The following is a 12479-nucleotide window of genomic DNA, read 5'->3' on the forward strand; positions in this document are numbered from 1 at the left end:
ACCACGGGCTGGGATACCATGTGCAATGGGCAAGCTGCCGTGGGCTCCTGGACAGGACCCCAGCGCCTATGGCATGTCAATTGCCTTGAGTTGCTGGCCGTACGTCTAGCTCTGCACCGTTCTCGGACATTGCTGGAGGGCAAGCATGTACAGTTCCGTTCAGACAACATGGCAACAGTAGCGTACGTCAACCATCAGGGTGGTCTACGCTCCCGCCGTATGTTTACAGTTCTCTGAACTGGTGCTCCTCGCGACAGTCCCTCCCTGGCCAATCCCTCTGAGGAAGGACCTCTTTTCTCAGAGACGGGGTACCCTTTGGCACCTGAGTCCCGATCTCTGGAACCTGCACGTGTGGGTCCTGGATGGGACATGGAATTTAAGTACCACCACTTCATCTAGAGCCGTGTCCAATAGACACGCCTACGCTCTGAAGTGGAACCTCTTCATCACCTGGTGTCCTTCTTGCTGAGAAAATCTCAGAAAATGCCCGATCAGGTCTGTGCCCTTCTTCCTCTAAGAAAGGTTGGAACGAAGGCTGTCTCCTACCACCCTGAATGTTTATGTGGCTGCGATCTCTGCACACCACAACCTTGTGGAGTCTAAGACAGTAGGACAACATGACCTGGTCATCAGGTTCCTTAGAGGTTCCCACATATGCCCTCTTGGGACCTCGCAGTTGTTTTATCTGCGCTGCAGAGAGCTCCCTTCGAGCCATTGCACTCGGTCAAGCTAAACTACCTCTCCATGAAGACAGCACTCCTGGTTGCCTTGGCCTCTATCAAAAGGGTAGGCATTTCCGGTTGACAAAGCGTGCCTGAAATTCGGCCCGGCTACCTCTCACGTCATCTTGGGACCCCGGCCTGGATATGTGCCAAAGGTTCCCACCACTCCTTTCAGGGATCAAGTGGTGAACCTGCAAGCACTGCTTTCGGAGGAGGCAGACCCAGCCGTAGCACTGCTCTGTCCAGTACGCGCCCTTCGTGCTTACGTAGACAGAACAAGTTGTTTCAGGACCTCAGATCAGCTATTTGCCTGTTACGGTGGGAAGCTGAAGGGAAAGGCTCTCTTCAAGCAGAGGTTGTCTCAATGACAGTAGACGCCATTGTCTTGGCTTTACAGGCGCAGGGCCTGCCATGCCCCCTAGGGCTGAAGGCACACTCCACCAGTGGCAGTCTGGCTTCCTCCTGGGCTCTAGCGCATGGTGCCTCGCTAACTGACATCTGTAGAGCAGCAGGCTGGGCGACACCTAACACTTTCGTGAGATTCTACAATCTCCGTGTAATGCCAGTGTCTTCTCGTGTATTCACTTTCAGTAGCCACTAAGTAGGACCTGCTCGGCGTCATCGCTTGTTGCACCATTCCACTCCACGGACTGGATACGTGTGCTCAGATTAGTTCTCCGTAGACCCTGAGTTCCTCCTGCTCTGTCGATGGCATCACCAGAGTGCATGCCCGGCTGGTCAGCCCTCCTGATCGGTTAGGTGCATCCATGTGCATGTTTCCCATGGGCGACACTAGGGAGGGGCTAGCAGGTGCTTCCGCACCCCCAAGAACGACCAAAGCACACCGATAGCACCCCCAAAAAATATTTCTGGAAGCAATTATATTCAGGCTGTATTCTATGGAAGGCCTGAACCGCATGGTGAAGAAAAAAAGAAAAAAAACGTATCTTGTTATTTCGAGATGTTTAGTCATTATTTCAACAAAATATATTGTTATTTCGACATAATAAGTCGTTGTTTCAAAATAATATCTCGTTATTTCAACATAATATCTGTAATTTCGACATAAGTCGTTATTTCGAACATATCTGTTATTTCGACATATCTCATTATTATGACATAATAGCTCGTTATTTCGACATAATAAGGGGACATTCTAATCTGCATTAAGCCACATTAAGCGTTCTTATAATGGTTTTCTATGGGAGGAAAATGGTTAACGTGTAATTAAACACGTTGCGTTCATACTCTGGGCTCATCTGATTTTAGTATCTTAATGATTAATAAATGCACGCACAATTATCCGTTAACTTGATAAATGTTGCAGATATGTTTTACTTTGCACAAACAAATGCCTTTCAACTTATGTGTGCAAAATTCTGAATGAAATGAATGTGCAGCAATTTGTACAAATAGAGAGTCTGTAGGTCTACTATACGTGTTGTAGCCATTAAATAAGCGCATTTAGTTTCATATTTGTTAAAATAATGGTTTTTTTTTTTCAGTAAGATAGGATGCGCAACATATCGGGAGACATGGAGTGGGTCAGACATGATTTTGACCACTTCATTAAGCTTTTTTTTGTAGAAAGCCTTTATTTAAAGTGAATTTCGTTTTGTATAAATTGTATCTTAATTGTAATAAATTTTTCATCAACCAATTGCTTGGATTTAATAAATAAGAAGCAAATATAGCAGACAATATAATCATGACATGGAGGCACCGGCACGGTCACTTGCATTGCACATGAACTTGAGCACATTTCATCATAAATTAACCGAAAATCAGCGTATGCCTCACAGACATGAGAAATATTTCTATAGAAAGCTTGAAATGTATTTAAACGAAACAATTCAAAATGAAAAGAAATAGGCTACTCTCTGATTATGTAATCCATTAAGTGCATTTCTCGTGTTCGCTACGGAGATGGTGAGTCAACTTCATCTTTGCAGCCGACAACTGGTTTATTAATAAAAATCAATGCACGCGTGTCACCGGATTTACAAATGCTCATCTTGCTTGTTGCACACACACATATTATGTTGAAATATCGAGATATTATGTTGAAATAACATTATTAATAATAATAAATCTTAAGAATATTTGATTGTATGCTGAATGTTGTGCTTGTTCAATTTAAATAAAATGAAAACTGAAAAAAATTGTGATAATTAAAATAATTGAATATTAAATATTGAGTGGGAATTATATATATACAGGTCCTTCTCAAAAAATTAGCATATTGTGATAAAGTTCATTATTTTCCATAATGTAATGATAAAAATTCAACTTTCATGTATTTTAGATTCATTGCACACCAACTGAAATATTTCAGGTCTTTTATTGTTTTAATACTGATGATTTTGGCATACAGCTCATGAAAACCCAAAATTCCTATCTCAAAAAATTAGCATATTATGAAAAGGTTCTCTAAACGAGCTATTAACCTAATCATCTGAATCAACTAATTAACTCTAAACACCTGCAAAAGATTCCTGAGGCTTTTAAAAACTCCCAGCCTGTTTCATTACTCAAAACCGCAATCATGGGTAAGACTGCCGACCTGACTGCTGTCCAGAAGGCCATCATTGACACCCTCAAGCAAGAGGGTAAGACACAGAAAGAAATTTCTGAACAAATAGGCTGTTCCCAGAGTGCTGTATCAAGGCACCTCAGTGGGAAGTCTGTGGGAAGGAAAAAGTGTGGCAAAAAACGCTGCACAACGAGAAGAGGTGACCGGACCCTGAGGAAGATTGTGGAGAAGGACCGATTCCAGACCTTGGTGGACCTACGGAAGCAGTGGACTGAGTCTGGAGTAGAAACATCCAGAGCCACCGTGCACAGGCGTGTGCAGGAAATGGGCTACAGGTGCCGCATTCCCCAGGTCAAGCCACTTTTGAACCAGAAACAGCGGCAGAAGCGCCTGACCTGGGCTACAGAGAAGCAGCACTGGACTGTTGCTCAGTGGTCCAAAGTACTTTTTTCGGATGAAAGCAAATTTTGCATGTCATTCGGAAATCAAGGTGCCAGAGTCTGGAGGAAGACTGGGGAGAAGGAAATGCCAAAATGCCTGAAGTCCAGTGTCAAGTACCCACAGTCAGCTGCTGGTGTGGGGTGCCATGTCAGCTGCTGGTGTTGGTCCACTGTGTTTTATCAAGGGCAGGGTCAATGCAGCTAGCTATCAGGAGATTTTGGAGCACTTCATGCTTCCATCTGCTGAAAAGCTTTATGGAGATGAAGATTTCATTTTCCAGCACGACCTGGCACCTGCTCACAGTGCCAAAACCACTGGTAAATGGTTTACTGACCATGGTATTACTGTGCTCAATTGGCCTGCCAACTCTCCTGACCTGAACCCCATAGAGAATCTGTGGGATATTGTGAAGAGAAAGTTGAGAGACGCAAGACCCAACACTCTGGATGAGCTTAAGGCCGCTATCGAAGCATCCTGGGCCTCCATAACACCTCAGCAGTGCCACAGGCTGATTGCCTCATGCCATGCCGCATTGAAGAGGTCATTTCTGCAAAAGGATTCCCGACCAAGTATTGAGTGCATAACTGAACATAATTATTTGAAGGTTGACTTTTTTTGTATTAAAAAAACACTTCTTTTACTTAATGCTTAATGCATTACTTATTTTGTTTACTTAATGCACTTTATTTCATATGATTTTTGTGGCATCTACATTTTTAGTTAAAAGTGTTCAGTGACACAATATGCACTTCATACATTTCAGTGTGTTCACTGTTCAGTGCCACTTTGCAATAATGGAAGTTTTTATTTGTCTGCTGAGTTATCAATATACAGTAATGTGATACACATAACTGAATACCCCAGGTGGTAAACAGCAAGTTGTATTTTCAGCTTTATTTAAATATATATATATATATATGTTTACATTTTTTATTTAAAAAAAGTGTTGCAATATAACACAATACCTATCCTATCGCGATATGTATGGTATTGTTAGGCCCTTGCCAATACCAAGCCCTAACAATGGCTGATTGGGAAAAATTTGCATGAATTATGATAACCTCTATGTGTTTTTATTGCTCTTAGGCATGAAAAAAAAGATTTGACTTTTTTTGTTGTTGTTGAGATTTTCAGATGTCCATTTGATTGGACATCAAATGGACAGCAGGCATTTATGGTTTAAACTGAAGAGATACTGTATTAAACATAATATAATAATAACAGCAATATTGTGTGTATTTAAAAAAACAATCAATAAAATTATATAGAATCATGTGAAAACTATAAAATATATACAAAAAATCTAAATGCGAAATATTGCAAAGGCAATTGAACTTCATACAAGTTGAACTTCACATATCTTTGATATCAGAACATGAGGACGTGATTCCATCAGAAATCTCTACAGCCTGTCAAGGTACAACTGTGGAAACCACTCAGATTGTCCCTCCAGTGTACCAGAGTATGTCAATTTACCCTTATTAGCTTATAATTCTGATTATGTTCAAGGACACATTTCTAACAAAGCCCTCCTCTGAGAAAACCTAGCGATCAGGTGTTTTCAATCTCATCTGAAATGAGCAGTGTTGGGGTGACGCATTACAAGTAACATGCATAATGCAATCAGATTACTTTTTTGATTTTATGAGTAAAGTAATACAAGTAACGTGCATTACGTAATCAGAATTTTTTAAATGTTAAGAGTAATGTATTACAAGTAACATGCATCACATATTCAGATTACTTTTTGATCTAACAAGTAAAGTAATTGCATTACATAATCAAATTACTTTTGGATGTTACGAGTAAAGCAACGCGTTACAAGTAACGTGCATTACGAAATCAGATTACTTTTTGATCTAACAAGTAATGCATTACAAGCAACATGCATTACGTAAACAGATTACTTTTTGATCTAACAAGTAAAGTAATTCATTACAAGTAACATGCATTACATAATCAGATTACTTTTTTGATGAAATGAGTAATGCATTACATGTCACATAAATTATGTAATCACATTACTTTTTTGATGTCAATGAAAATTACATTCCAATTATACAAATACATTTATTTACAGTAAAAAAAAAGTTACTGCAGATTAAGTATTTTCAAAAACAACATTCACTTTAAGTATGAATTGTAGCTAAAATATAGCCATTGATGTATGAGGTCCACTATAATGGACAGATGATTAATCAGAATTTTTCCCCATCTAAAATCAAAACTTGGAAAATGTAACTGTGATATATGACTCATAGCAAGATTGCTTGATGCTACAATATTTTTTTTTACCTGCAAGATTCTCCTAGGATAGAAGGAATGGGTGGATATTCCGGAGCAACTTGGCATTTCTGACTGACCAATGGCCATCTTGGTTTGGAAGGGGAAAAAAATCGACACCCAACAGCTGGCAACTTGGTGGCAATGTATAGGATGATGCACCAGGATCCACTGTAGAGGTTGATGTGCAACTATGCCATCAAAACCCGTGCAAATTCAAGATTTTTTTTTTTAATAGCTGTCCACTGTAGTGACCTCTATGCATGAAAGGGTAGTGCAAATCAAGCTTTTAATGTTGTTTATATGTCTATGTGGTGTTTTTAATGTGCTTTAAGACAATCCGTGTGCAAATGCAAAGTCAATGCTGAGTATTTTCTTTTTAAAACTGCACTGAACAGTTTCCAAAATGCGGTTTGAAATCACTGGTGTTTCTGACGTCTCAAACAACCTTGTAACCAACCACGACAATGTGTGATCATCAACGAGTGGATCTCTGAGCTGGTGTGAGTGAGTGGAGGCGGGAATAATTTGCATATTCATAGAACAATGTATACTAAATGGGGCAATGGTGTAGAGTTACATTCAAACCATTTTAAGGCATGACATTTTTTTTCAAGGAAAAAACGTTTAAATATGTCATTTTGGTGAGTTTTAAGGGATAAAATTATTGACCACAGGGGAACTTTTTACTTTTTGTATTTAGGTGACACAAATGGTTGAAACTAGCCAGAACATGTTCTCTGTCATGTTTTAAAGTGGTCATCTGTCATCTATGTTCATAACTTTTTTTCTAATTTTGTTAACCCATATTTATTACGTAAATTTATAAAGCCTCTAAATTATCAACATGATCAAGGTACCTTTCTTCAGGCCTGTAATTGATACTTTTTTTTACCAAGTACTTAAGTTCACTAAAAGTTCTTTTTAGTATAATTCTGAAAATATCCCCCTCAGGTCGTGATGCACACATATTTTTGAAGTGAAATATTTAATGATTTGTATAAAATAAAATAAATATAAGAATACATTTTATAGTGTCAGTAATATTTCAATATGAACACTTGCTGGACTGAAACAACTTAGGTTTACTAGATTATAGTAGTCTGCTGTTCTGTTATAAAGATCTCTGAATTTTGTCTTATTTTTTGGCAATATAAATAGCACCAAATTACATATTTTTGCTCAGTTTGGTCCTCTGAATAAAAACTGAGATTTTACCACTTCTTTAAGTGTGAGCTCGATATTGTCCTACTGTATATCATTCTATATGAGCCATAAAATAATAATGCATCAAATATGATAGAAAAAACATGATTTTTTATTATTTCATATCTGGCTTTACAGGGTTAAAAGTTCCATTTAAAAATGAAATTTTGGACACTTAAATTATCATAGGCCGAATAAAATAACAAATATACTTCCCAAAACCACTTAATCTGACCTACATACCTCCCACTGCACCCCACTGTATGCATTACCGCTGGTGAATACACAATTAGATCTAACTGAGTGGTTTGCTGGAATGACAGGACATCTGCTAAGCTAAGAGCAGCAATCCTTCACACTCAGAATCTCTAGAGACCACCCGCCCCTTATGAATGACGCCAAGTAAACAAGTCCTGACCTTTCACCCCATGCACCCCCACCTCTTGGACGCGTGCCAGGCACGTGCCAGTTATCCCCTCTCCTCCTCCTCATTATCACTATCTCCACCATATGGTGCGTTTCATGTCCCCTGCTTGTCCGTGTTAATGGGTCATTCCCCAAAGGGACATGTGGAGTGCCATCTGGTTCAATCAAGTGGCCAGATGCCCCACGCGGCATCTAATTGGCTCAATGAAGATGATCCAATAGCAGAGAGGGGCCATATGAAATGCTGATATCTTGCAAATTATTCTCTCTCTAGATATGAAAGATGTTTCTCCTAAAATTACTTAAGATTAATTCAAATAAACAGAAAGTGCACTTTTATTTAGATAGTCCACTTTAGACATTTTACTAACTATAAGTAACTATGCAACCTCATGTCAACTATACTATATTCACACTATTAGAGTATTAGTAGATTGTCTGCTAAATAATATTAACACTTTATTTCAATGGTCCCCCAACATACTATAAGTAATTTTATTAACTTTATTTATTACATTTATTTCAGTTAACTTTATTTACTGACTATAAGTAACTTTGCAACTACATGTCAACTTATTCTACTAACCCTAACCATAGTCATAACCCTAACCTATCAACCTAACCCTAAGTCTATCAATACTCTAAGCATTAGTTGACATGTAGTTGCAAATTAATGAGAGTTAGTAGAAGTGTAGCTACAAAGTAAAATTCACTTGATATTCAACAATATTATTGATTTGACTGCACTGACACTATTGGATGAGAACTGAACAGAGCTAAGCTGCATTTTCCAAAAGCATTGTAAGCCAGAACCATGAACCATGGTCTCTACGATCAATTAATGCTAACAGTGCTTTTGGAAACGTAGCCCTGGAAGAAGACATCACTGTGTTTATGTAGAACTGCTTTATAGATTAAATTAACAAATTTAATAATGGATGATCTTTAGAACAGAACTGAATCAACACTGAATAGACTTCTACTACATGACAATGACACTATTTTCTTTTAGAGCTGCTGTACAGCTAAAATTAACTGTTTGCATCATTGAATCATTTTCCTGTTATCACTGTCAAGCTGCTTAAAAACAATCTGTATTGTATAAAGTGCTATAAATAAAGGGGAAAAAAAGTTGTTTATAGTTAGTAGAATGTATAAAGTGGGCTATTGAAATAAAATGTATCAATTTTTGACATTATTTACCCCCACATACAGACCAGGGCTGTGTTTCTCAAAAGCCAATATTGCCAATGGTTTCTAAAATTTATACTTAAAATGTACGATCCTAGCTGCTTTTCAAATAATAAAAGTGAACAGGAACCAGGAGCTATGTGGTCAGTGTTCACTTTAATTTGGAAAAGAGCAGCTTCAACATTTTATCTCCTTTTGCATTCCATGGAAGAAAGAAAGTCAGAATTACAGGTTTGAAAGGATGTATTTTTTTGATCCTGGAACAACATTCCTGTCCAAAAACATAGTCCTAACCCCTACATCCATACCCCTAAACCTAGGCCCGGCCGTCAGACTTACATAATACAATAAAGAAAAGGCAGTACTGTTTACCCAGTAGCCCAATGTGTTTACAATAAATGTTGAACTAGAAATGCTAGCTCTGGGATGCCACACCTTGCATGGATTTATGTTGCAATGTGACAGGTGATGGAGTGAAACCAGCTTCATTTAGAAAGATGACATCTGACTGCCCAGGAAACAGCTGCTTTGTGTTTTAGCAACCATAATGGTTGTGGTTTTCCAAGTCACAAAGTCACCTGCTATCGATACATTTATCATTCAGTTATTTTAAGTGTGAGCATTTTAGTGTAGAAATGCATAGAGACAAAGTGTTTGTGCTTTGCAATGTTTATGCTATTAAAAACTATGAAATACAAGCATATAAAGCGGTATATCTCTAATATCTTACAGATATAAGCCCTATTATGCTTTTTCACTTTTTTAATTTTACTAATTTAAATAATCAGCGCCCAGGAAATATGCAAAGAAGGGGACGAGGACTGGCTGAGCTGCTGCTATGTCAAAGAGACACTGTTTTTTCCTCCCCGTTTCCAAAACTCATTTGTTTAACCTTGCTAAGGCTGATGAACTTAGAGTGGTTAAAATTTATTTTAAACACTGTTCCTAAAAATTATAAACCCAACGTTTATCTGTGTGCTGCACATTTTACAGAGAACAGCTTCCAGGACCACAATGCAGGCTAAGCACAAAAGCTTCTCCTGAAATGGAGCAGTTCCCACTTTGTCGGGACCATCTGTTGTTTGTTCATCTGTTCTTATTATTTCTAACTGCATTTTCTATTAACAGTTCCAATAATACGTTTTATGTAGTTGCTATGATGTAAAAAAAGGGCAAAGCTTTGCATCTGCTCACCTGCTAGCTAACATTACAGTATTGATGTAGTGTTTACTGTAGCATTTGTAAGCTTTCACTTTTGTAAGGCTGTTCACCGGCCCTTGGGAAAATTAACTATGGTTTTGGAAAAAAACTAAAAACAAAGAAGTTTGCTAGGTTTCTGATGATACAGAAATATATACTGTCCAAAAGGAAGACAAAAAATATTAGGCTGTGTTTGTCATACATTAGATAATGTAATAAATCAGACATGTGGACATCTGATAAAAAAATCTGCCATAAAACCAGCATTTGTTTGCAGATGACACTTATAGTTCACTAAAAAGAAAATATTTTGAAGAATGTCGGTAACCAAACAGTTGATGGACCCCATTGACTTCCATAGTATTTTTTTTCCTACTATGGAAGTCAGTGGGGTCCATCGACTGTCTGGTTACCGACATTCTTTAAACTATCTTTCTTTGTGTTCTGCAGACGAAAGAAATTCATACAGGTTTGAGGGTGAGTAAATGATGATAGAATTTTCATTTTTAAGGGAACTGTAGATAGTGGTATTGTTGGACTGTTTTGAACAAACAACAGGAACTATTCCTTTAATTATTAACTATTATTAACTATTCCTATTTCATTATCTAATTAAATGACATTGAGAGGTATTTAAGTCTCCAAATACTCGTTGGGGTCCTCTGTATACCTGAGATCACTAAAATACTAAACACTTGCCTAAGTATAACCTTTTCACCTCTTTTTGATTCTGTAGCATTATTAGTCATACAGATATTGTTTGACGTCCAAGTCCTGAGTCTAGACTTAAGATGTAGCAAGCATACAGATAACCATTCATACTTTTACTGAAATTGGAAAAATATGAACATGAATATGTAATTGCTTTACCTCCTCGTTGGGTGCCATGGCTCTGTTGGGGTACTGGTCCGTGGTATCGCTACCCAGGGTTTTGTAGTAATCCCCAGTGCTGGGCTGCTTGCTGAAGCTACGAGACTTCCGATTAGAGTCGACTCTTCGAAGTCTTTCGTGGCTCTCGCCAGGATTCAACTCCTGCCGAAATTAACAGCACATGTTCAGAAATGGAAACAAAATAAAATGCAGAATTTTAACAATCACTCATTGAAAGAAAATCCTACGAATCAATCACTTCATTTCAATGTTGGGGAACGTGTCTATTGTCTACAGCCCTATAGTAATATTTGGATATCGGTTAAATTATACCAGTTAAAGTCACCATGAAATGAAAATTGACGAGTCATATTTAAAAAATTAAAAAATAAAAAATTGCATGTGCTCTTTTTTGCATTATTCTTCAATAATAACTCCCTTTTACAATAAAATATTTCTTTTCGCACAAGGTGTGTTTACTGGCGCAAGGGCGGGAACACCTGTCACTCACATGAGATTGATGCAAACAACAGTGATCCAATGATCCAATCAATTCCAGTTAAACAAAATCAATTTCTGCCCTACATTTTTCAGATATACATCACACCTGTGAAGAAAAGACCATTGCAACTTCTGTTTTTATGCAGATTTTAAAGGATTAGTTCACCCAAAAAAAAAAAAAAAAGTCATCAATTACTTTGGTTACATCAGTTTGGTTACTTACTGGTTTGGAACTCATTTCTTTCCTAAAAAGTTAAGATTTTTAAAATTTTAGAATTGTCCCTCTATTGACTGTCTACGCAACTACCAATTTGTTGCCTTAATTAATCAACTAATATTAAAACTAATCAATATTAATTGAGAAATTAGAAAATTTCTGAAGTTACTCGATCGCTTTATATGATGAACCAATTGAATTAAGGCTTTTACTCAAATTAAATTAATTTAAATTAATAATTAAATTAATAATTAGAGAACATAAACAGAAGCTCAACCGTACTTGCATGATGCATAAGAACAAACCTCATTGGTTCTTGCAAAAGCTCAAACTTGCAGCGTAACACATGAGAATGAACCTCATTGGTTCTCGCTCCTCAAGCAAACATGCTTTAGCTTCCATTTTCCACAACTGATGTGTGAGTAGATGAATGTTTGTGTGTGAATAAGCCTAAATTAAATCTCTTCCTCATATATAACGATCGTGTCTCTGCAGAAAATTTGGACTAAACCACTAGATTCATTTGAACTTCAGCACAATGGTAACCCTTTAAACTCCAACATAATAGAAACAAAAATTCAGGAAACTCCAAAGCACTCTCTTTAGAAAGATTAAAAACTGTCATGATCCGGCCTTCTTGTCCTTGATTTTCCCTAGTCTTGAGGCTGGATCATGACAGACCCATGTTTTTTGTACAAGCACATGGCCTTTTGTTTTGGCCATGTGCATGTGTTGTCTCTTACGTAACCCCGCCCCCTTGTTACCCTTGTCTTGTCATTATTGTCTAGTCAGTTTCAGCTGTTCCTGTAATTAGTGTCTCCCTTATATGCCCCTTGTGTTTGCTGTTCTGTGTCGGTTCATTGTGATTTCTACCTGTGTGTTAACTTAC

General features: G+C 37.7%; 1 protein-coding gene across 10 annotated transcripts in view; it reads right to left on the reverse strand.

The window, feature by feature from the left end:
• Positions 1 to 12479, reverse strand: part of espn (espin) — a 189863-nt gene that overhangs the window by 105344 nt on the left and 72040 nt on the right. For all 10 annotated transcript variants that reach the window (XM_077224567.1, XM_077224568.1, XM_077224566.1 and 7 more), the window contains exon 8: positions 10873 to 11034. In XM_077224567.1, the coding sequence (XP_077080682.1) occupies positions 10873 to 11034 (162 nt within the window). The remainder of the gene's footprint in view (positions 1 to 10872; positions 11035 to 12479) is intronic.

This window comes from Siphateles boraxobius, unplaced genomic scaffold (assembly GCF_051911475.1).
Source record: "Siphateles boraxobius isolate OS27281-9 unplaced genomic scaffold, OSU_SipBor_1 9, whole genome shotgun sequence".
NCBI lineage: Eukaryota > Metazoa > Chordata > Actinopteri > Cypriniformes > Leuciscidae > Siphateles > Siphateles boraxobius.